Source organism: Tupaia chinensis, unplaced genomic scaffold, assembly GCF_000334495.1.
Source record: "Tupaia chinensis unplaced genomic scaffold, TupChi_1.0 Scaffold000330_1, whole genome shotgun sequence".
Lineage (NCBI taxonomy): Eukaryota > Metazoa > Chordata > Mammalia > Scandentia > Tupaiidae > Tupaia > Tupaia belangeri.
The window spans coordinates 582924-608598 of record NW_006159824.1 but is presented as its reverse complement, the minus strand read 5'-3'; the positions used below and the strand labels follow the sequence as shown (position 1 = coordinate 608598).

Sequence of the window (25675 nt, the reverse complement as noted above, 5' to 3'; positions counted from 1 at the left end):
CCGCCCCCGGCCAGCCCGCGGGGCGCTCGCACGAAGCCCAGAGGCTGCCGGGAGCTGCAGTCCCCCTCCCTCCGGCCCCGTCCCCCCATCTTGCTGCCCCACTGCCCCTCAATCCCAGAACCCGAGCCCGTGCTAACCCCGGCGCTGGAGCTGCTTTGACGTCGACTGCAACAGCCATTCTCCTCTCGTAGCAGCATGGTCGGTCCAGCTCCGGCCATTTGCGCCGGGGCCTCTTCCGGGCCCTTCAACTTCCTAAAAACCTTTTGGGTTCGGTGGTCTGAGATCTCGCGAGCCCTGCCGATCTCTTTCCTTTCGCGAGATCACCTCCTTCTAGTCTCCTCGGTAACTGCAGAGATCTCGCGAGCTTCTCCAGCAATGTGGTTCAGTGAGACTTTTACACCGGATGTCTTAAGGTATCGCGAGAAGTTTACTGCTTGTCTCTTAACCCTCCTTTTAGGAACTCTGGAACTTCGCGAGACTACTTTCTTTCGTCCTCGCCCCCAACCTTGTTTTCTTGCTGCAGGAAAGAGTCTGGCCCAAATATGTCGTGTAGCTGGCACTACTGAATTAAAAAGGAGCGTGTTTGTTTGCTTTCCTCTGAAACTCCTGAAGACACTTGTCCATTACATGATCCTAACATGCCCGATGCCGGAATCGGACTACGTCTCCCGTGAACACACACAACTCAAGCCCCTCCTCGCCCTCAGTGTTTAATCTCAGTGGATGGTGGCCGGAAAAGGACAATGGTTTCCATGTCAGCGGGTAAACGCGTTCTCCGTAGCTCCAGGACGACCAGGAGGATGCAACAGTGTGTGCCGAGGAGCTGGGCAGCAACTTAGGGAGCTGGTGAGTGACAGTGGAAGAGCCATGCAGCGCCGGGGCCTAGTGGCTGGGCCAGATTTTGAGTATTTCCAGCGTCGCTTTTTCACGCCGGCGGAGGTGGCCGAACATAACCAGCCTGAAGACCTCTGGGTGTCTTACCTGGGATACGTGTACGACCTAACGCCGCTGGCACAGGAGTACAAGGGTAAGGGCCAGGCGATGGGCCGAAGCCGGTGTTTGTGTGCGTGCAGCACGGGAGGGGTCCGGTTCCGCTGTGCCCAGCATCGACAGCGGCTGCTCCTTCTCAGGGAACCTGCTGCTGAAACCCATCGTGGAAGTTGCGGGCCAGGACATCAGCCACTGGTTTGATCCAAAGACCAGAGATGTAAGTTCTGCTGGAACCCCGGGTTATAAGGAGGGGCACTGGAGAGCGGGATGGGGAGGAAAAGCAGAAGCTAGCCTGAAATAACCACTGCTGCGACCTCCCCGCCCCCAAACCTGGCTCTAAAGATCCGCAAGCACATAGACCCGCTGACCGGTTGCCTGAGGTACCGCACCCCGCGGGGCCGCTTCGTGCACGTCCCGCCTCAGCTGCCCCGTTCGGACTGGGCCAATGATTTCGGGACTGCCTGGTGGCAGGGGTCGACTTACGAGGTGGGGCGGCTGTCTGCCAAGACCCGGAACATCCGCATCATTAACACGCTCACGTCGCAGGAGCACACACTGGAGGTGAGAACTGTGCCCTGGGGGAGGAGGGCCGGGGGTGGGGCTGGGGACTGGGAATCCCAGCAGATCTCCTGGCAGATCTCTGGGCCAGTTTCCCATCTTATCGCCGCATATCTCCTCTCCTTTACATTTAGGCGGCTGAGGAAAGCAGACCCCCTATGTCCCCAGGGTTGGGGATGTCTAGGTTGCAAGGGTACAGAAAACTTCTACTAAGCCCAAGGTAGCAGCAGCTCATGCATCTTAGCGAGGGCGATCCTTGGAACTCTGTCCCAAACAGGAGTTGTACTCCAACTGCAAGGATGGAGTGAGGGGCAGTGGCTTCCATCCTTCAGGGCCTTCTGTCAGAAGTGACTGCTCTAAGTAGGGCTTGGGGGCCATTCATGCTGGAGAAGGCACTCTGTCCTCAGCTCTGTTATCTTGGACTGCTGCTGACTGTTGGTGTGTGTGTGTGTGTGTGTGTGTGTGTGTGTGTGTATGCACGTTTTCCATCCAAAATTCTGCGGGTGGGGTGCCTTCTGTGTTCTCCAGGTGGGGGCCCTGGAGTCCATGTGGGAAATCCTACACCGCTATCTCCCCTTTAATGCACATGCTGCCAGCTACACATGGAAGTACGAAGGGAAGAACCTGAACATGAATTATACCCTGGAAGAGAATGGGATCCGGGATGAGGAGGAAGAATTTGACTATCTTAATATGGATGGTTCATTCCACACACCTGGAATACTGCTCTACTTCAATGATGACCTCACAGAGCTGTAGGACAGGAGGTGTATGTTCGCTAGAATCAAGATACATTTTGAGTTTGGCTTTTTCTGTGCCCTGAGGAAAAGGGGTGGGATTGGAACTAGAATAACAGCTGAATTTATTGGCAGTGGCAAGTTAAAAGGTTCAGAGAATGATTAGTGCATCTTCCCGGCATGGTGTCCAGGGCCCAGTACAGGAAAAGGTGGCCCCTGGGAGACACTGGGTGGGCTGCACAGCTCTCCATCCCGCTCTGGGAACCGGCCTGTGGTTCCCATTCCTTTCTGAAGTAGAAAGTCCCATTCCCAATGACATTACAATTTGCTCCGAGAAAACGTGGGAGAATGCTAGAAGTGAATTACTTTTTGAGATGAATTATCTTAGATTAGGGAGATGCAGAAGACGACTGCAGGCAGAACTTGTGCTAGTGAGTGGTATGGAAGCACTTTTCTGGGAATGAGGCAGCTGCAGGAAGATGGATTTACAAAGACAGGAATAGTAACTTTATCATGGCTCATACCAAATTGGCGTATCTCCCTTCTAAAAGGTTAGATAGCCGAACCCAAGGGAAAGAAAGAAAATGAATGGTAATTAGGTAATTCAGGCCAGATATTATGCTAGGTGCTTCTATCTACCGTCTTTAATACAATTACCTAATAAGGTGGATACCATTTACAGGTAAGTCTCACAACTTAGACAGGTTTACTAGCACAAAGGCACACTGGGTAGTAACCACCAGAGTCAGGATGCAAATCCAGTCTGTTTAGCTCCAAAGTCCACGTCCATTCCCACGTAAAGGGGCGCTTCTCAGTGTGTCTGTCATCTCATAAGAACATCTCATCCTAACCACTGCTCTCGGGCTAAGTACTGAGATGTGGGTTGTCCTATGCTCGCTGCACAATGCAAAACTGTAGGCCTACTGTGTAGTCAGCAGTTCTTGTTTAGAGAGTTAGCAGAATTCTCCAGTGGCAAAGTGGAGACTGGGAACGCTAAGTGTCAGCTAAGCGGTGGCCGACTTCCTTATAAATCCTATAGCAACATTTCTGATTTTTCTGAGGCAAAAATGTGGGTATTTACTGACTCCAGGAAAAGCTAGAGTGGGGAAAGGGCCTACCAATTGGGACACTTGCATGAGGGAGCAAAAGGGAGGCTCCTTTCTATGATGCACTTTGCCACTCAGGGAATGCGCCACGTCAGAAAACTCCCTGGTGACCAAAGGAGAACGCTCCTGGGGACAGCAGCTCAGTTTAGTCTTCTTAACCTTTGCAGGGGAGAGTGGGACTGACGATAACAGGTGAACTTCTTGGCAGCGGCAAGCCAAAAACATTCAAGGAGTGTTTAGTACATCTTCCAGAAAGGGTGCCCACGGCCAGGGCTGGAGAAGGTAGCCCCTGTGAGGCACCAGGTAGGCTGCATAGTTTTCTGAGGGGCTGATCTGAGTGGCATGAACAGAGGTGGAGACATCTGTATGGTTTTGGCAGTATCTGAATTCACAGTGAGACTGAGGGCTTCCTCCTAGTTCTGTGAAATGCCGGAATCCACAAATTTTCGGAATCAATCTGCAATTACTTCATGTGTACTTTGTTGGCTCAGCTAAACCCTAGCCTGTGTGAGAACCAAAGTTATGCTGTTCCTCTAGCCTTAGCTGCAGGGCCTGTGCCTATGGGATGTGCTTATTCTGCCCAAACCTGTCTCTTGCAGTTTCCTACCTCAGTAGCTCTTGCCACAAACACGTGCCTTTCCTCACACACCCAGTCACTCAGCAAGCAGATTCTATCTCCTATGTATCTTGAGAATCCATCTTCCTTTCTACAAGTTCCCCTCACCTTTTGTCTAGACTGCTGTGGAAACTTCCTAACCTGCCCTTCATGTCCACGTCTGCCTTCCACACTGCAGTCAGAATGAGCTCTGAGAGACCAAAACATCTGTCCTGCCACAGATTCTTGGTGGCTTCTGGGACCCGCAGATGGCATAATGGTTATGTCACTGGACTCCCACGTAGTCAACCGCGGTTTGAGTCCCAGACCTAGTGGCTTAAAACTCACACCAGGGGTGTGTGTGTGTGTGCATGCCCAACATCCCAAGAGGAGAATGGATGAAAAGGGATTGCAGCCTGGCCATCTCCCCTGTGGGGTGATGTTTCACTTTCTGTCTCTCTCTCTCTTTCTCTCCAGTGAGTGCACGTGCCCTTTACCAAAAATCTAAAAAAAAAAAAAAAAAAGATTCTTGGTGGCTTCTAATTGTTTTTGGAATAAAGTCCTAAATTCAGAGGCCCTGCAAAAATCATGCTCTGCCTGCCTCGTGCATCTCATCCATGACACATCCTCGTTCCGCATGACCCAGCCCCACTGCTGGCTTTTAGTTCATTTCCTTTTGACACAGAGCCTTCAGACTTTGCTCTCTGCTTGCAATACCCAGCTGGTCCTAAATGTTTCTTCCTCAGGGAGGCCTTTTCTGATTTCTCAGTGTAGTCCAAACTTGTAAATTCTTTTCTTAGCATCATACATTTCTGAGACCTTCCTACAACTGTAAATTATGGATGTACTGGCTGGCTGGCTGCTAGACTGTAAGCTCATGAGGGCAGAGTTCTTGTGCATTTTGTCCATTGCTGTATTCCCACTGCTGGGCACATAGCTGCTGTTCAATAAATGTTGACTGACTGAACTCCAGTGTTAAGTGAATTCATCTGTCTGTCGTCACCAGTGGGTGGGATGTTGTACGCTGGAAGGCAAGGTGGGACCGAGAAGCAGGATGTCTTACTCCTGTGCTGCAGTCTTTTCCCGTATGCTTCTCTCCCCCTGCGTCCCATAGATCCAAGACAGAAATGATTCCAGTTTCTTCCTCTCACCAGACTTCTGGGAACAATCTACTTGCTGTTTCCCCACATGGCCACCAGGTGGCTGTAGTCACCTATGGAGTCAAAGACTAGAGGCAGGAAAAACCTTTTGAAGTTACAAAGAAGTTAAGAGATTGAGTGGCCCTTTGAGATTTATGGTGGGGAGGAGAGGTCCCAAAAAAAAAAAGGAAGAAACCACGTGGCCACTATTCTGTTAGCATTAGATTTATTCCAGATTTGAATTTTTTTCCCACAAGCACATGCTAGGAAAGGAGTGCAGTTTGAGAAGTAACTCATGGGACAGGACCACCAGGAGGTCCTGCTTAGAGCCGTGGGTGTGTGGGTGCGAATGGGTTGAAATACAGAGCTGAGGAAGGGAGGAAGATATCACAACATTCTAAGATAATAGAATACATTCATTTATTAATACCCTTTATATATATAACGCTTTCCACTGGGCACTGCTTTGTTCTCTTAATATCCAGTAATGGATAATCGCATGAGGAGTATGTAAATGCCTCAAAGTAAAACACTGAAAGTAGGGGACCAGCAGTTAGCTTAATGGCTATGTCGCTGGACTCCCATTGTAGCCAACCACGGTTCGAGTCCCAGACCCAGTGGCTTAAACTCATGCCGGGCGCATGTGCATGCGTGCCCAGGATCCCGAGAGGAGAATAGAGGAAAAGGGATTGCAGCGTGGTCATCCCCCCTGGGGGGTGATTTCTCGCTTTCTGTCTCTGTCTGTCTGGTGAGCGCACACGCCCTATAGCAAAAACCTCTCAAAAAAGAAAAAAAAAGAAACAGAAAAAACACTGAAAGTAAATAGAACAAGGCCAGCCCTGTGAGCCCTGTGGCCTAGTGTTTAAAGGAGCTAGATCCCATTTGGCCAACTGCAGTTCAAATCCCAGCTCCAGCAGCTTGCAAAACACACTGGGTACATGTATATGCTCACCTAAAATGCTGACAAGATGGAGAAATGGAGAATGGTAATGCCCCACTGGAGGGTGCTTTCTCTCTCTGTCTTTCCATTTCTCTCTGGTGAGCAAAATTTTTTAAGTAAACAGAACATGAGTATAGAGTCCAAGTCCTCGTCCGGGTAGCTCGTGATCTCTTTTGCGGTGGAGGGAGGTGTGGTGGAGGATGGAGTGGCGAAAGGAAAGCTGCCTGTCCTCAGTAAACCACAGCAGGTTCAGAGGGCTTCATGGCAGTATTTCCCACATGCTGTGGTGACTACATGCATACATCACTGGGGAATAATAAAGGGGCATATGTTCCTTGCAGGGAGCTTGCCCACTCATTGGAATAAAACATATACATGAAAAGGTAAATTAAACTAGTACCTGATTAAGGACCTAATGATAGTATAGAAAAAGTTTCCACCTTCATGGTAAATTATAGGTAGATTCTTAACCTAAATTCCCTGGAACAGTTTCTTTTTTTTTTTTTTTTAAAGAATTATTTTATTGAACTTTATTTATGTATTTATTTATTTTAATTTGACCAGAGAAGGACAGACAGAGAGAGAGAGAGAGAAAGCAAGCAGCCAGGACCCAGACTTGAACCTCGGTTGACCATGTGGGAGTCCAGCGCCCTCAACCACCACGCCACCTGCCAGCCCCCTGTTTCTAAATGATACTATATGAGCTTGAACTTGTGCTGTGTGTGTGTGTGTGTGTGTGTGTGTGTGTGTGTGTGCGTGCATGCCCAAAGTTCTGAGAGGCGAATGGGGAAAAGGGATTGTGGCATGGCCATGCCCCCGAGGGATGATTTCTCTGTCTCTCTTCATCTCTCTGGCAAATACACACCCTACAGCAAAAATCTCTCTCACTAAAAAAAATTGATACTATGTGTGTGTATGTGTATTCCTGTTTATTATTTTGGAGAAAGGTGCTATCATCGCTATCAGATTCTCTAAATAGTCCAGCAACCTCCTATCCTTGAAATACTGTGCACACAGAGTAATCTAAAAGCCCTCAAAAGTAACATATCTAAAGTGATAATACTGGACGGCTCCACAGTGCAGCGTTGATCCCAGTGTACAGAGAGCCAGCCAGTTCAGATCCTGAGCCCAGTGGCTTATAAACCACACCAGGCACATGTGCCTACACACCCAAATCCTGATGGGATGAAGAAATGGAAGGAAAGGATCACAGAGTGACCATGTCCTATTGGGGGGTGCTTTTCTCTATTTCTCTGGTGAGCACACACACACACCCTCCGGGGGACGGGGGGAGACTGGGCCAGCATGTGATATGGTGGTTAAAGCCCTGAATTCTCACATGGCGACTACTGTTTGAGTCCTGGATCTGGCAGGCCCTCTCCCTGGTCAAACTGAAGAAGAGTAATAAATAATAGAATGAAATAATTCTTAAAAAACAAACAAAAAAATTAACAATACAGTATGGTCCCAGAATTCCTAGCACCTGTCTCAATGGTCTGTCTCAACCTGTTCCCATGGCAGAAAAGCCTAAAGTTTTAAGCTTTGGTGCTAAGCTAATGTCTAGACTGAAGTGTTTTACTACTATCCAGAGTTTGACCTAGCTAGACTGAGGCTGAGTGAAGAGACCCATCATTTGGGTTTGGGACTACAACACCCAGTCATGACCTTAGGATATGGTTAACACATCCAGCCCCACAGCTGAGTTTAGGGAGGCCACATATTACAGACGTGGTGATGTTAGGAAAACAGCCACTCTGTGACGGATCAGCAAGAGCACACGGCTTTGTCGTTAGAAAGCACTCAAGATTTGGAACCTGAATGATCTTTACCTTGGAGGTCAAAGGTTAGGCATTCAAGGGGCCAGATGATGGCACAGCACCACAGGCAGTCCTCCATGGGAAGGTTCCTGGCCTATGCCGGACACTGTGGTGCAGGACCAGCTGCAAACTGGGGTTGGACCAACGCTGTGCAAACATGGAGAAGGGACTGCAGCACCCCATCGGGGGGCGTTATCTCCCTCACTCTTTCTACATTTCTATGGCAAGCACACATGCCTTCTGACCAAATAAATAAATAAATAAATATATGTGGGAAAAAAAGATTAGGCATTCAAACCACAGATAGAAATACAACCCCAGTACTCTGTATTCTAGGGACATGGAAGCACTAAAAAATTGCTGGTGAATGAATAAGTGAAGTAAGACTATTAGAGGGGGATGGGGTAAAGACTGTTGAGATGGGAACACAACAGTAAAGAAACAGAGACTTAAGTCTCTCCCTTACTGAGAATAGCTCAGCAATTCCCTTTGGGAGCTTATTGTATAGTGGGAACTCACGCGTCTATCCAGCTTCAGTCATCTGACTAAATCATCTCTGCACCCCCAGCTGTCATGTAGTACCTGGCACAGAGTGGCAATAAGTAAATGCATTTTTCAGGAATGAATGGCACATGTCAACGCCCTCCGTCCCCCAATCTGAAATCTATGTGAACTCAAAAGCTAAACAGATTCAGACGATACAGTGCCCCTGCTGCCTGACTACCATTTGAAGAGATCTGGATAGTGAATATTTGTACAGATAAAATATTCCCATTCTGCTATAGAGTAGTAAGGTAATGGAATGTATAGGCATGCCCTTAATGATCTGAAAGGGCAGATGTGATTGAGAATGCATTTGGCTGCACGTAACAGAAGGCTGGCTGTTGGAGCTTCATCACAAAGTGTTAATTCTGTTCACACAAGAAGAGGCATGGAGTAAGTAGAAAAGTGATCCACTAGATTATCAACGTCTCAGTGATCTATTTTCTCCCCCTTTTATTGTTTGTTGTAGGGTGCGTGCACTCGCAGAAGACAGAGAAAGAAAGTGAGAGATCACCTCACCTAGGGGGATGGCCATGCCATAATCCCTTCTCCTCTTGGGACTTTGGGCATCCATGCACATGAACCTGTATGATTTTCAAGCTGCTGGGTTTGGGACTTGAACCACATAGCCAGCCATGTGGGCTATAGCTGCCTTAACCTCCACATCATCTGCTGGCCTGTTTTTCTGTTTTTGTCCTTATGCTTATCACCTTTTTTGGCTGCTCTACTTCTCAAATGTATTGTAGGCAGGAAGCAGGAACAGTACCTGTATCTGGAGGACAAAAATTTTCCTAGACATTCTTAGTGGACTTTTGACTAGGTATTACTGACAAGAAATGTATTACATGGTGATCCTTAGCTGCAGAGGAGAGACAGTAAATATTCTGATCAACATCTAAAACAAAAGGAGGATCTGCTACTATGGAAGGACAATAGATACAGGGTGGGAACTAGCGATGTTTTTCCAAAATAGTGTGAAAAGTGGATGATACATCCACTCATTAACAAAAAAAGTTATTAAGCATGTTGTGCCAGATACTGCTGGAGGTACTGGGGATACAGCAGTGAATGCAATGGACAAGGTTCCTGCTCCATTGAGACTTCCACTCAGATGGGATAAGCAGTAAAGGAGTAGATGAGATCATTTCAGATAGTACTAAAAGTTAAACTACACACACACACACACACACACACACCCTATATGTATTAATAGACTGAAAGTACTACAAAGTCAAAGAAACAGATCACATGAGACAGTGATGGTCAAATGATCAGAGGCTTTTCCGAAGAGGTGATTGCAATGATTGATCTGTGCTACTTGCAGATCTGCATTTACCTGCCTTCAATCACATAATCCTCCCAACAAAGACAAGAAGTGGTATTATTTTTACTTATACCTACAAAAGGACACTGACGCTCAGAAAGTTACATAACTTGCCAAAAGTCTTACGACTAATAAGTAGCAGAGCTGGACTTTGAACCACAGCAGACATAGCCCAACTGTCTAACCTCTGAGTGTACCACTGCCCTGCTGGCAAACACAGCACGGTGTTCCAGGTACCTGTCACTGCTTAACAAACAAGCCCCAAACTGAAGTGTCTTCGGTTAACAACACTATCACTTATTTTGCTAATGAATCTGCAATTTAGGTAGGGTTCGATAGGGACAGCTTAGTTCTTTTCCAAAAGTTGTGAACTAGTGTAGACTGCTGGGTGCCTAAGGATCCACTTTCTATTTTTTTTTTTCCTTAGAGATTTTTGCCTTAGAGAGAATGTACTAGCAAGTGAGAGAGAGAGAGAGAAAGAGAGAGATATTCAGAGGGAAAGTGAGAAATCACCCTCCAGAGGAATAGCCATGCCACAATCCCTTCTCCTCCATTCTCCTGGGATCTTTTTTTTAAAATATATACTTTTTTTTTTTTTTTTGAGAGGTTTTTGCTAGAGGATACATACACTCACCATAAGGACAGAGAGAAACAGAGACAGAAAATGAGAAATCACCCCCCAGGGCAGATGGCCACGCCACAATCGCTTCTCCTCCATTCTCCTCTCAGGATCTTGGGCACGCACGCACATGTACCCGGCGTGAGTTTAAGCCACTGGGTCTGGGACCCAAACCATGGTCGACTACATGGGAGTCCAGCGACATAGCCACTATGCCAACTAGTCCCTCTCCTGGGATCTTGAGCACGCATGCACATGCACCCAGCATGAGTTTCAAGCCCAAGTCCAGGACTTGAACCATGGTGGACCATGTGGGAGTCCAGCAATGTAACCACTATGCCGTCTGCTGGCCCCTGGAGGATCCACTTTCAAGAAAGCTCAGTCATTGGGCTGGCACCTAGGTGCTGGTGATTAGTTCTCCATGTGGCCTCAGCATAAAGCAGCGTGGACTTCCTCACAGTATGGTGGCTGGGTTCCAAGTGCAAGTATCTCAAGAGAACCAGGAGGAAGCTGAACCATATGATTTGGACTTAGAAGGGAAGGAATTAGAACTCACCTCTCAATGAAAAGATGATCACGCCAGCCCTATAGTCTAGTTTGAAGGAAGTTGTATCTCACACAGTGAGTAGGAAAAGAAAGGATATTTGGGACCAGCAGATGGTGTAATGGTTATGTCACTGGACTCCACATAATCAACCACAGTTCGAGTCCTGGACCCAGTGACTTAAACTCATGCCAGGCGCATGTGCATGCATGCCCAAAATCCTGAGAGGAGAATGGAGGAGAAGGGATTGCAGCATGGCCATTCTCCCTGGGGGGTGATTTCTCACTTTCTGTCTGTCTGTCTCTCCAGTGAGTGCACATGCCCTATAGCAACAGTTTCTCTTTAAAAAACAACAACAACAACAAAAATCTCAGTTGGAATCAAGGTCCCATCATTCAATTATTCAGTTCACTAAAATGATAGTGAGCATCTGTCAGGCACAGTGCTGGACTCTGTGAATACATTAATAAGACACAATGCTTATCCTCAAAGAGGTTACAGTGTAGTAAGAGAATAGAATCAGAAAAGTTTGTGAGCCTCTTGTCATTCTGCTTCCACTTTTACAGCCAGTTTGAGCCCCCGCTCCCCCTTTATCTTCTAATTTTCCCAGAGGGCACATGCATTCATAGGACACACGTACACACACACACACACACACACACACACACACACGAGAGCAAGAGCGAGAGAGAGAGAAGGTGAAATGGGGCATAGTCATGCTGCAATCCCTCCTCCACCATTTCTCCCTCCTTTAGGGATTTTGGGGCATACACACATTTGCTTTTCCCTTTCCCCATTGGCTAGGGACTTGTCCAGTTGGCCATGTGGGACCCAGCCACTTTAACCACTGTGCCACGGCTGGCCTCAAGTTCCCATTAAAAATAAATAAATAAATAATTGTGTTTTTTTAGAGGTTTTTGCTATAGGGCACCTGTGCTTGCCAGCAAGACAGAGAGAGACAGAGAGACAGAAAGCAAGAAGTCACCCCCCCCCCCCCGAGGGGATGGCCACGCTGCAATCCCTTCTCTATTCTCCTCTCGAGATCTTAGGCACACACGCATACGCGCCCGGCATGAGTTTAAGTTACCGGATCCAGGACTCGAACTGTGGTCGACTTCATGGGAGTCCAGCGACACAGCCATTACGCAAACTGCTGGTCCCCCCAAGTTCCCATTTTAAGATAGTCTTCAAAGGCTTCCTACTTCATACTTCATCTTAAGTGGGTTCCCAATAGCCTGCATAATTTGGCTCTTCCAGGCTTTTCTTTGTCTCCCACACTGGCCTTTCAGTTTCTGAAACTCCCTGAAGTTCCTTTCTTTTTTTTTTGGAGAGGCTTTTTTCGCTATAGGGCGTGTGCGCTCGCCAGACAGACAGAGAGACATAGAGACAGAAAGCGAGAAATCACCCCCCAGGGGGGATGGCCACGCTGCAATCCCTTCTCCTCCATTCTCCTCTCGGGATCTTGGGCACGCATGCACACGTGCCCGGCATGAGTTTTAAGCCACCGGGTCCGGGACGCAAACCGCGGTCGACTACGTGGGAGTCCAGCGACATAGCCATTACGCTAACTGCTGGTTCCCCCTGAAGTTTCTTTCTGTCAGCGCTTTCTCACATACTGTCCCACCCTTGACTAGCTGGCTGACTCCTGCTCCTTGTCACTTAGATATCACTTTCTCAGAGAAGTCTTCCTTAATTCATCCAGTTATGTCATGTCTCTTTTCACACCGTCTCAGGGTGCTCTGAAACATCGTGATTATAATGAAAATATTGAGTGTAACTCATTGTTTAATGCCTGCCTTCGTCCTTTCTTAGACTGTGAGGTTCATGGGTGCAGTGACTAGAGTACCTAGCCCAGTGCCCAGTCCAGAGTAGTTACTCAGTATTTGTAGAAGGAACAAATAGAAGGTGTTAAGTGCTACAAAAAAGGGCCAGTTGGTGGTGGTGTGGTTATGGCAGCTGGAGCCCACATGGCCAACAGCGCAGGCTGAGTACTGGACTTGAAAATCACTCCAGGTGTATTTTCTCTGAAAGGAGAAATGCAGAAAAGGGACGGCATGACCATCTCTCACCCCCATGGAGGGTACTTTCTCACTCTCCTACCCCCGCCCCCAAGTCTCCCTCTGGCAAGCATACGAGAGTTTTATTTAATTTATTTTTTGGAGAGGTTTTTGCTATAGGGCGTGTGTGTTCTCCAGAAAGAGACAGAAAGACAGAAAGCGAGAAATAACCCCCCCAGGGGGGTTGGCCACGCTGCAATCCCTTCTCCTCCATTTTCCTCTCAGGATCTTGGGCACACATGCACATGCACCTGGTGTGAGTTTAAGCCACCGGGTCTGGGACTCGAAACGCGATCAACTACATGGGAGTCCAGCAACACAGCCATTACGCGAACTGCTGGTCCCCGAGACCTTTATTAAATTAAACAAAAAAGATAAATGCTACAAAAAAACTAAGTATTAAATGTATCAGGAACATCTAACTCAGATGGCGGAGGTGGTCAGGGAACGTTTTCTGGGACAGTAACATCTCAAACTGAGACCTGAAGCAGTTAGCCAAGTGAAGAGGAGGGAGAGGGTAAGGGGGTTGTTGGAGAAGAGGATGCTTCCTGCAGAGAATAAATAGCATGTGCAGTCCTTGGAGGTGAGATTGTGTGGAGCTCAGAAGCAGCAGGAACTGCTCATGGTAAAGCTAAGAGGAGCTGGGAGATGGGAGAGGGTGGAAGATGAGAGACACTGAAGCCACCAGGTTATGGGAGACTCTGTAGATCATGTTGTTTGTTCTTGCTATAAGGTGCACGCACTTGCCAGAGAGAGGCAGAGAGAGAGAAAGAGAGAACGCATCCCCCAGGGGGATGGTGACAACACAATCGTTTCTCCTCCATTCTACCCTGAGGCTTTTGAGTGGGCAGGTTTATCCACCATGTTTTTCATGCCTCCAGGTCCAGGACTTGAACCATGTGGGATCCAGCTGGCACAACTACCATATCACCAGCTGGCTCTTGTTTTGTTTTTAAAATGGAGATATTAGTCACAAACACAAGTTTGTCCTTTTAGGAAGTGCACAATTCAGAGTTAAGAGTTTTACAGAGAGACTGACATGATTGGATTTGCATTTTAGAAAGGTGACTTGATTAAGTGTCCAGAGATAATGGAACAGAGAGGGCAGAAAGTAGAGATGGAGATGGGTGGTCTTGCAGCGGTCTGGATAAGATACGGGAAACCAGAACTAGGGCAGTGACAGTGAAGATCAGAAAAGATGAACTAAAATTAAGAGGGATGGCAAAACTTGAGAATTTATTGGGTAGGAATCTTAGGGAGAGGGAAGAGTCAAGGACGACATCTGAGTGTCTGGCCTAAGTGACAAGGATAGTGAGTTGACTGAGGACAAAGGGGAATGCTGGAAGAGAAACTGTGAGGGGCGCAGGCGGATGGATTTTCAGCTAGCTACATGAGCTGCTGTATGAGCTGTTGATACGGGACGTGTGAATACAGATGTCCACAAAGAATATGTGCCCAGGGCCTGAAAGAGACCATGGGCTAGAGTGACAAGTGTGGGAGTTATCGGCAAATAATAACTATAGCCAAAGTCAAGGGAGCTAAGCAGAGGGTCTGGGAGAAACCCTATCTAAGAGAAGGGAGGAGGAAAAGACTCAGAAGAAAGAGCCAGAGAGGTGAAAGAGACCTGTGAAAATGATGGCATGGAAGGCAAAGAGTATTTCAGAGAAGAGGTGGTAAGCTCTGTGAAATGTTGTGTACAGGTCAACTACGATGGTGGCTTGAGCATCCATGGATTTAGCAAACGGTAGGTCAGTGGCGGCTTTGTTAGAGAAACCAGGCTGCAGTGGCACGAGGGGCACATGGGATATGCTTAGAAGAAATCCAGCTACAGAAGAGAGGAGAGTTCTGGCTTTGTAACCATGCACAAAATACTCTCCTTTAGATTCCATTTATTTAACCATAAAACAAGGTTTTATGGTTCCTTATATTATATAAGGAAGATTATAGTAAACACAACAGGAATGACCCAGAACATGGTCACCCTAAACAAAAGCTACCCTATAGAACAGTTGATATATTTTTAAAGAATTATTTATTTAATTGTATTTATTCATTTATTTTAATTTGACCAGAGAGAGGTACAAAAAGAAAGAGAGGGAAAATGAGAAAGCAAGCCACCAAGTCCAGGATTAGAACCATGGTCAACCATGTGGGAGTCCAGCGCCTTAACCACCACGCCACCTGCTGGTCCCAGAGCTGTTAATATTAAATAAGGGATGGGAAAATTCCCAGCACTATAAAATTCCTTGGAAAAGGCACTAAAAAATGTAAGTTTCTTGGCCAGCAGGTGGCATGGTGGTTAAGAAGCTGGACTCCCACACGGCCAACAACAGTTTGAGTCTAGGACCAGGACCTAGCATCTTGCTTTCTCACTTTCCCTCTTTCTCTGGTCAAATTAAAAAAAAAAAAAAAAAAAAAGATAAAAAAGAATATTTTAAAAAATGATAATGAAAATAATTAAATAATTCTTTTTTTTTTTTTTGAGGTTTTTGCTATAGGGTGCATGCGCTCGCCAGACAGACAGACATAGAGACAGAAAGCAAGAAATCACCCCCCAGGGGGGATGGTCACGCTGCAATCCCTTCTCCTCCATTCTCCTCTCAGGATCTTGGGCACGCATGCACACGTGCCCGGCGTGAGTTTTAAGCCACTGGGTCCGGGATGTGAACCGCAGTCGACTACGTAGGAGTCCAGCAACATAGCCATTACGCTAACTGCTGGTTCCCAATAAATAATTCTTTAAAAATGAATTTTCTTTCCCATTCTTTGTGCTATCATTTTTTTAAGTAATAAATATTCTCCCCTTAGCAGTTCCTGAGATTTGGCATTTTTTGGTATCCAGGTAACATCTGTCATGATTAGAAAATTAATAGACCATATCTGTGACTAACACTTAGTTTCCAATCTAACAATAGTTGTTTGTACTTCCGTAAGAATGATTTTAGTCAAGTAAAATGTGTGTGTGTGTGTTTAGAGAGATTTTTGCTGTAGGGCATGCATGCTTGCTGGAGAGAGGGAGAGATGGAGAGACACAAAGCAAGAAATTACCCTTCAGGGGGAGGCCACACTGTAATCTCTTCTCTACTCTCCTCCAGGGACCTTGGGAATGCACACACATGAACCCGGCATGAGTTTTAAGCCACGGGGTCTGGGACTTAAACCATGGTCGACTATGTTGGAGTCCAGCAATATAACCATGGCTGCTCGCAAAATGTGTTTTGTAAATATCATGCCAGAATTGAGCTTATTTATACAAAGTGAGGCAAGCAAGGAAATGAGGCCCACTGTTGGTAGCAAGAGGAATTCAAGACAGTCTTTGGCTCCTTCAGTGTAAGGTGTTATTCATAACTTAGGTTGTGAATCTTCTCACCTTGCAGTCACCTCCAGAAAAGCTCTCTGAGTTGAAAACTTGCTAATAGTAAACTTGCTTAGAAAAACAGTTATTGGGGCCAGCAGGTAGTTAAGGCACTGGACTCCCATATGGCCAACCATGGTTCCAGTTCCGGATCAGGTAGTTTGAAAATCACACCAGGCATGTGTGTGTGTGTGTGTGTGTGTGTGTGTGTGTGTGTCCAAAATCCTAGAAGAATAGAGGAGAAAGGACTGTGATGTGGCCATCCCCCTAGGGGTTATTTCTCACATTCCTCTCTTTCCAGCAAGTGTATGCACCCTATGGCAAAAATATAAAAAAAAGAACAAACAAAAAACTACATTCAAAGGACATTCAATTAAGTTAATCACTAAGGATTATTTATTTTATTTTTACTATTATCATTATTTTTTAAAATTTACTACACTCACAAGAGATAAACACACACACACACGCAGAGAGAGAGAGAGAGAGAAAGCAAGCTACAAGCTACCAGATTTGGGACTCGAACTATGGTCGGCCATGTGGGAGTTCAGTGCCCTATCCACCATGCGACTTGCTGGCCCCAAAGTGAGTCACTTTAAAGAAAAATAGTATGTATATAACAATATAGACAGGATGCAGCAATAGTAAATTATGAATATGATATATGATGGAATAAATTTTCTTCCTTCATGAAATCAAGAAGAGTTTAGATGCTGAAGAGATTTGATTTCAATAACCAATAAAATATTGGGTCATCGGAAAACTCAGGATGTATTTTTGCATAGAAAAATATGTTATGACTTTACTGATGACCCAATATATATATTAAAAAGTTAGCAATTAACATGAGGTTACTAACTTTTTATTGTGCTAAATAAGACCATCAGACAAAACACAACCTATACACTCATCACTGTAATATTTTTTTTTTTTAGGTTTTTGCCATAGGGCATGTGCACTGACCAGAGAGAAGAGACAGAGGGAGGTAATATGAGAAATCATTTCCTGGGGGAATGGCCCACAATCCCTTCTCCATTCTTCTCTTGGGATTTTGAATGCACATGTACATGCACCCAGTGTGATTTGTTTAAATTTTTTTTAAAGTTATTTTATTTAACTTTATTTATCTATTTATTTATTTTCATTTGACCAGAGAGGGTCAGAGAGAGAGAGAAGATGAGAAAGCAAGCCGCCAGGTCAGGGACTTGAACCATAGTTGGCCATGTGGGAGTACAGTGCCCTTAACCACCATGTCACCTGCCAACCCCTGCAGTGTGATTTTTAAGCTACTGGTTTGAGACTGGAACCACAGTTGGCCACATAAGAATCCAGGCACCTTAACCATGACGCCACCTGCTGGCCCCAATCGTCACCACTATATATATATATATACTCTTCTCGGGATCTTGGGCACACACACACACACACGCGCCTAGTGTGAGTTCTAAGCCACCGGGTCTGGGATGTGAACCATGGTCGACTACATGGGAGTCCAGCGACATAGCCATTACGCTAACTGCTGGTTCCCTATAAATATTTTTTTTTAAGAATTATTTTTATTTTCCAGTTTGAGTGGAGAGAGAGAAAGAGAAAAGGGAAAGTGAGAAAGCAAGCCACCAGGTCCAGTACTTAACTGCGGTCCACCAGATGTGGTCCAGCATCTTTAACCACCATGCCACCTGCTACCCTGTCACCATAATATTTTAATGAATATATTAAAAATGTTTTGCAGGCTGGCAGGTGGTTATGGACCTGGAGGCTTGCTTTCTCACTATCCCTTTCTTTCTCACTCTGTCCCTCTCTGGTCAAATTAAATTAAAATAAATTAATAAAATAAAATAAAATAATTATTTTAAAAATGTTTTGCAATAATAAAAGAAGCACATATATACTGAAAACCTTTCAAACTGTATACAGTAAGTATAAAAAATTTCTTTCTTGCTCTCTATCTCTCTCAAATCTATTGGTGAACAGTCTTCCATACAGAATTACTTCACTTTTTTTTTTGGAGGGGGGAAGAGGTTTTTGCTATAGGGTGTATGTGCTGACCAGAAAGAGAGAGGCAGAAAGTGAGAAATCACTGCCCCCCCCAGGGGGGATGGCCACATCGCAATCCCTTCTCCTCCATTCTCCTCTCAGTATCTTGGGCACGCATGCACATGTGCCTGGTGTGAGTTTAAGTCACCAAGTCTGGGACTCGAACTGCGGTCCACTACATGGGAGTTCAGTGATATAGCCATTACGCCATCTGTTGGTCTCCCCAAGAACTACCTCACTTTCAGAAAGTACAGTTTAACAGGATAAACATGTCTGTGTGTGTGTGTATACCTAAGTTTATACACATACATTTAACTATATATATAATGTATAGTCACAATATATGACATATGAACTTATATATTTATTATATGTAAATATAGTACATTACATACTTAATCTATATACTTTTTTTTTTTAAAGAGAAATTTTTGCCATAGGGTGTGTACACTTGCCAGAGAGACAGAAAGTGAGAAATCACCCCCGAGGGCGTATGGCCATGTTGCAATCCCTTCCCCTCTGTTCTCTCAGGATTTTGGGTGCACACATGCGCCTGGCCTGAGTTTAAGTCACTGGGTCTAGGACTCTAACTGCAGTTGATTATGTGGGAGACAAGCAAAGTAACCCTTATGCCATCTATAGACTGGTCCCAGTCTATATATTCTTGTATATGGAATATATCATCTCATAATAAAGGACAGACTTCAGGAAAGGACTGGCGGCACCCGTACTTAGTCATTTGAGAACCATTGATTTGGATGATCTTCTGGTTCCAAAATTCCATGGTTAGGTCTAGAATATCCTGATCATTTATATGCCTTTCATTATTATCACTAACCTAAATATTTCAAAAGACAATTAGGAAGCTCTTTAATTCTCCTTGGGTGCAAAATCACAGACAGCACATTACATTTTCACTCCTGGATCTGTTTGTGGTGTGTGTACCTGTCTGTGCTCTGTCACTCGTTCTCACTGGTTCTCTACATTAGGAATTTAACCTGGGGTCAGACTTCAAGGTATTCTCAACACTGAAAATATATGTGATATTTTATGTACATATTGGGTTGTTAGAAAAGTCATAACGTATTTTTCGATGTTTTTCTATGCAAAAAATGTGTCTCATATCTATCTATCTATCTATCTATCTATCTATCTATCTATCTATCTATCTATCTCCATATCCATCCATCCATCCACCCCCTGGGAAAAGGTTTGTATCTTTCTTTCCATTTTTCTTTTTTTTTGGGGGGGGGGCAGAGATTTTTGCTTTAGGGCATGTGCGCTCATCAGAGACAGACAGACAGAAAGCGATAAGTCACCCCCCAGGGGGGATGGCCACACCGCAATTCCTTCTCCTCCATTTGCCTCTCAGGATCTTGGGCACACACACACACACACACGCATCTGGTGTGAGTTTAAGCCACCTGGTCTGGGACTCTAACTGCGGTTCACCACATGGGAGTCCAGCAACACCAACTGCTGGTTCCTTCATTTTTCTTTTCTAAGACCAGGTTTTGGTATGTTGCCATTCTCCTGCCTCAGCCTCCCAGCTGGGGCCACCAGTGTACACCACTGTGCCTACCCCCTTTCAGACAGTTTTATTATGGAGCTCAGGCCAGCCTCGAGCTTCTGATCCTTGTGCCCCAGCCTCTCTGAGTTGCTGGGATCACAGGTCACACCACTGCGCCGAGCCTTTGGGCTGGACTGTGACTCTAACCTGGGTCTTCTGTGTTGCCCCAGTCTGCTGAGCACAGCATCTCAGCCCTGTAGCGTGGCAAAGGGCTTATAACTTTCCATGATCCAAAAAGGTTAGAAACTTTTGTTTTGGATCAATGTGTTGCTTTTGCTTTAAATAATCTTATTGGATTTGGAGTCCTTTACAATTTTTTTCTAGTTTTTTTTTTTTTGTGTGTGTGTGTGTGGGGGGGTGGCATCTAATCTCTGGTTTGCATTTGACAGCTATGTGTCTGCGTTTCTTGTTCTCACCTTAACAATATCCTCGTTAAAAACAAAAAGTACTCTCCTCTACCAATTAGTCATAAGGAACTTTAATATTTTATTTTTTGAAATACACCCAAACAGAAAAAAGCAGTGTAATGCCCACATGAAACTGACAGGTAGGGGACAAGCATCTGTCGACAGTGAGACACACAGCCACAGATAAAAAGCCTAAGGACAGACAGAGTAGACAGGAAAAAAATAGAGAGAGAAACCTGGAAACGCAGAAGGAGAGACACAGAACTGAGCAGAGAGAAAAAAACAGACAGGCTGGCAGGGAGAGAAAGGAGAATGACTGACAGAGAGGCACTAAGATCACCAAGAGAGATGCAGACAGGCAAACAGGAAGGGGTAGAGGGAGAGAAGGCAGGCAGGCAGATAAAGGAAGAAAACAATAAGGTAAGAAGGAAGACAAAGTGATAATAGTGTTTTATACAACATAGTGCTTTATAATTTATGAAGTGCTATCACATATATTACTGCAGGCAGACAGGGAGAATCCAGCAGACAGATGGGGTGATGGAGGGATACAGGCCAATCAGACAGAAGAGAGGGGAGGCGGCCAATCAGAAGGAGAGGCTAGAATGGAGCCCAAGACAGACAGGTAGGAGGAAAGACAGAACCAAGAAAAGAGAAGTGAGACAGGGCAGGAGAAGGGAAAGACACAGAGACAGAGGTTCAAACGGTTAAATTCAGGATATAGGTAGTCAAAAAGCAGAAATGAAAGAACAGGGCATTGTGTCAAAGTTTCGTCATCACTCTCAAATAGTCCTTGGTAGAGGGGACGTCTTTCTTTGCCCTCTAAGGTGGTAGGTGAGAGAGGTCAGAAGAACGGATGGAAAAGGTGAAACATTTTAGTAAGAAACATAGCTTTCTAGACTAGGAGGAAGACAGGCTTTTTAGACAGGCCTGGATCAATAACCTAAAGAATCTAGATTCATATGCCTTTAAAGAATTCATATAGACTAAGTGGGACAAGCAGAGCCAGTACTATCTGTACTTACAAGGGAACCTATGTTTTTATGCTATTTTTCAGTACTGGGTCATTGGGAAAGTCGTGACGTATTTTTCTATGCAGAAATGCATCATGACTTTTCTCATGACCCACTATTAGTGTGTTCATGTCTTTTCTCAATTAAAACATATTCCAGTAATGAAGAGATCAACAAAGGTGTGCTGTCATCAAGACAACTCACGGAGCAGAGTGGACTAGGACATTAGGAGAGAGAAAGCCCTTCCTAGGCGCTCCTCGGGCATTGGTAGTACAAGCTTGCAACCAGTAACTGTTCAATCAAAAAGACAAGTGCCATAAAGTAGAATCAAAAAGACAAGAAACAAGAGGTGGCAAGCCTAGCAAATTAGGAAAGAAAACGGACAGACTGACAGAAAAGGAGCACCCAGCAAAACTGGGAGAGGAGTCGTCAGAAGTACGGCAGAAAGCAAGTAGACTTGTACAGGTACAGCCTCTTCTCCGACGCAGTATCCATGAGATCTGAAATAACGGCTACCCCTGGGGACAGGAACTTGGGGACTGGGAGAGAGGGACAAAGGGAGGCATACTTTCTTTAAAAAAAAATCATGTTTTATTTTAACTTGCTATATGGCACATATGCTTGCTGGAGAGAGACGGAGAGAGAGACCGAGAGAGAGAAGGGGAGGGGAGTGAGAAAGTACCCCCCAGGGGGATGGTAACAGCACAATCCCTTTCTCCTTTTGGGGTTTTGGGGCATGCATACATGGGTGCCCACCTGTTTTTCAAACCACTGGGTCCAAGACTCAAACCACACAGTTGGTCATGTGGGTATGGCCACCTTAACCACATACCGCAAGCACCATACTGCTGACCTCCACAGCGTACTTTTAGTTTTGTAAGTATCACATGTATCGCCTTTCCAAAGATGACTGGGGTCGGGGGGCAGTAGGTGGCGTGGTGGTGAAGGTGCTGGATCCCCCATAACCCGATTCATGGACCATTTAAGTCCCTGACCCAGCGGCTTGAAAACATGCTGGGTGTGTGTGCATGCATGCCCAAAATCCCAAGAAGAGAATGGAAGAGAAAGGATTGTGTTGTGGTCATCTCCACTGGGGGCAATTTCTCACTTTCCCTCTCTGTCTGTCTCTGTCTGGAGAGTGCACACACTCTGTTGCAAAATCTAAAAGAGTTGACTGGGGGAAAAATTAAGGAGAAAGAAAAGTAAGCAGAGGTGACCGGCAAAAGCCTGCCAAAGAGATAAGACTGAAAAAAAAAAAAAAAAAAAAAAACCAGAAGACAGTGAGGGATTACAGAGAAATGGCAAAGACTGAGGCGGACAGACAGATGAACCAGAAGGACAGAAAGAAAAAGGGACAGCAGAAATGGAGGCAAGTGTGAGAGAAGGCAGGGTAGGGAACATGGCAAGCAACTGAGCAAGACTGGGCAAGAGGTCACTCAGAGGTTCAGGGGAGAGAGACCCCTCCCCACTGATGGGATGTTGGTAGAGAGGAAGCCAAGAGAGGAGAAAAAGAGGGTAAGGAAAAAAACCTAAAAAGATACAAACATTAAACTGTGAGACAGTAGCGAGGAAGCGGGGCAGATAGGCAAGAAGACAAACCTAAGGGGAGGCAAGGAAAAATGATGCCTGTCACAGGCATAAACAAGAGGAGGAACAGAAGATGGGCAAGACAAGAGGCAAATCAAGACGGGGAGCCACGGCAGGCCCTGGAAGGTAGACAAACCAAGGGATGCAGGCTAAAAAAGTGAGAGAGACAGGCAGGCGGGGAGACAGATGGCTAGAGAGAGAGTGGTGGGCAAACAGCCAGAGAAGCAGACAGACAACCAGAGAGCGAAAGAGGCTGCCAACCAGCCAGGGAGGAGCAGACAGGCAGGCAGGCAGGCAGGCAGACATCATAATAGGAGCAAGCAGGTAGAGAGGCAGGCGGAAACATGGACCGAAGAAGAAAAATCAAGAGGTCAGTAGGGAGGAAAAAGAACAGGAGAGACAGGCAGACAGGCAGAAGGAGAGATGGACACAGAGAGGGAGAATCAGGGAAATTAACAAATCCGTATGCAAAGTACACTCCGAAGAGAATGACGAATGTCTGTACAGGGATGCACACGGCCACCTTTAGCCACCTACACCTGCAGGTCATGGCACATGTGGCAGGCAGGCAGGGGCCCTGGGCACAGAGGGAGAGGGCACAGGCAGTGAGACTGCGGCGCACACAATGTGCAGTGTGGCCCGCACACACGTGGAGACACAGTGAGATCCAGACACACACAGAGGGGGCCAGCAAGAGGGGGAGTCAAGCACACATGAGGAAGAGCCACACACAGCCAAGGGACCGGAAGGCAGAAGTAAACAGAAAGAAGACAGAGGTGGAAAGTCACTTCGAGGTGAGAGCCTGAGTCAGAGGGATGAGAAAGACAGTCTCGGTGAAAAATAAAGACACACGTACAGAGAAGCCCACACACAGAAGGTGGGGGGTGCTCAGGCAGGCGGGTACAGAGACTGAGCTAGAGGACAGGAGAGCAAAATCAATGCAAGAGGGAGTGAGACTTAGTACAGGAACGACAGGGGAGCAGTGGCAAGAGATCTCAAAAGGCCAGTTTAAAAAAAAAAAGATGGAAACCAGTGCTCAATAAAGTGCATTAGTGAGGGGGGTGGAACATCAATAGAGAACATTTTAGCCTCGTAAACAAAACTTGGCATAGTAGTTCCTATCACTAATACTCTGGTTGCTGCCCACCTCCCTCTCCCTCTCCAGGCCCTGGAGCACTGCAGAAGCTGGTGGCCAGCAGTTAGACTCCAGAGGTAGGGAAATAACCCAGGAGAGAAATGATTCCACAGACATGGGGTGGAAAGCAAAGGGAAGGGGAGAGAGAGAGATCAAAAGAACGGGCGGGAACTAGAGTCAGAAAAAGGGGACAAGAAAGAAAAAAAAGGGGAGAACTGAGCTAGTCACCCTCCTCCTTTGCTCCTTTGGTTAGTTTTATTTTATGTCTAGACTTCTCTGATCGAACCTCAGTATGAGAAACCCACTTTTAGACTCCTTTTCAACTGTCCGTGGGATTCCTGGAACCACTTTAAGGTAAACACGGGTAGAGCTGAAAACCATGGGTCAGAAAGTTAAGATGGAAATGCCTGCACGGTACCCTACCTTTCATTTTCTCAGTCCCAGTTACTTTGCTCTTTGATGGTACCTCAGTTTCTTCTACTTGCTGGAGATCATGGAGGAAGGGAAATAGACTGAAACAGGAGAAAAGAACATAATTTCACAACCTTCGGACTTGACTCTTTCCTCTTTATTCTAAACATCTGTTCTCTTTACCCCCAAATTCATGCCTCAAATGAGATGAATTTTACTTCCAAGCAATTGGGGGACGGAGAAGGAAAGAGGAAAAGAGTGCAGAGAAAATTTACAACAATTATAAATCACTGAAAAGGCTGGGCAAAGGGGAGAATAAAACATGGACTCCTTTGAAAAAAAAAAAAACTCAATCATCGTATCTATTCATATCTCTCCCCCAAAAGTCACTAGGATTTCTATCACTTTTTTTAAAGAAAGAAGAAAAAAATCCAGTACCGCTTCTCATTTGAAAAATACGTACACAATTAAATGCGTTTTGACTTCAATGAGGTATGTAGAAACAGAGTTATATATAAACATATATTTCATCTTTTTCCTTTTCAATGCCTGAAGGGGAAAAAAAAAAAAACCTTCACATCAAACCACTCCCTTCTGAAGTATTCAAAAAAAAAAAAAAAAAGCTTTTCTTTAGAGAAGGGAGGTGGGGAGGAAGAGACTAGTAAAGAAAAGAAAAAAAATTACATCTAGTTGGACTAGTATCTAACTAGTTAACCTTTAACAATTTATGCTGATGTCAGACTGAGCATGAGTACTGATTAATGCCCCCCCTCAAATATTTTTTATAAGGGGGGAGTTAGTCACAGCAGCCATTTTTGTTTTATGCAGAAATCCTTCATGCCCCCCCAGCACACACACACACACACACACACACTTCAGTACACAAGGAAAATATCTCTATTAATCTGTGCACTAATCAGTTATGAAAAAAGGGAGAAATTTGTGGGTTTCTGGGTAGAGGCTTGGAGATGGGGGTGTACCAGGGAGGAGAATGGGGGGGTGAAAAATGAAATATTAAGCCAGCCATTTTGTTTTAAAAGGGGATTTTTCCCCCTCTCCCTTTCTTTATGGAGGGGGTGGCGGTGCTGGAGGGGGGGTTGTTTTAAAAATAATTTCAAGGCGGCCATCTTAGTGCCTCAGCTCTGAGAAATATTTCTGAGCGCCCCCCTCAGAATTTAAATATATTTAAAG

The 25675-nt window shown here is 45.6% G+C and overlaps 2 protein-coding genes and 1 long non-coding RNA gene across 5 annotated transcripts in view; 1 reads left to right on the top strand and 2 right to left on the bottom strand.

The window, feature by feature from the left end:
• NAA38 (N-alpha-acetyltransferase 38, NatC auxiliary subunit) overlaps positions 1 to 336 on the bottom strand; it is a 1125-nt gene extending 789 nt beyond the window's left edge. Inside the window, exon 1 of one of the 2 annotated variants that reach the window (XM_006151775.3) lies at positions 138 to 336. In XM_006151775.3, the coding sequence (XP_006151837.1) occupies positions 138 to 218 (81 nt within the window). In that variant the 5' untranslated portion in view covers positions 219 to 336. Of the gene's footprint in view, positions 1 to 18 lie in introns of both variants that reach the window. The other variant, XM_027773147.1, reaches the window with a different exon arrangement.
• Positions 337 to 709: 373 nt separating this feature from the next.
• CYB5D1 (cytochrome b5 domain containing 1) lies at positions 710 to 4345 on the top strand. Of its 2 annotated transcripts, none has more exons than XM_027773146.1 (4): positions 710 to 1027; positions 1131 to 1207; positions 1333 to 1551; positions 2145 to 4345. In XM_027773146.1, the coding sequence occupies exons 1-4, from the start codon at positions 724 to 726 to the stop codon at positions 2214 to 2216; spliced, it is 672 nt and encodes a 223-aa protein (XP_027628947.1). In that variant the 5' UTR covers positions 710 to 723; the 3' UTR covers positions 2217 to 4345. The 2 variants fall into 2 exon arrangements, with proteins under 2 accessions (XP_027628947.1, XP_006151838.1); XM_006151776.3 differs by having other exon boundaries at positions 2077 to 4344.
• A 94-nt stretch (positions 4346 to 4439) lies between these two features.
• LOC114008371 (uncharacterized) lies at positions 4440 to 25043 on the bottom strand. The gene is made up of 3 exons (XR_003549919.1): positions 24948 to 25043; positions 24497 to 24585; positions 4440 to 5199 (listed from the first exon to the last, which is right to left on the bottom strand). It is a non-coding gene; the product is annotated as an uncharacterized LOC114008371 (long non-coding RNA).
• Between the last annotated feature and the right edge of the window lie 632 nt (positions 25044 to 25675).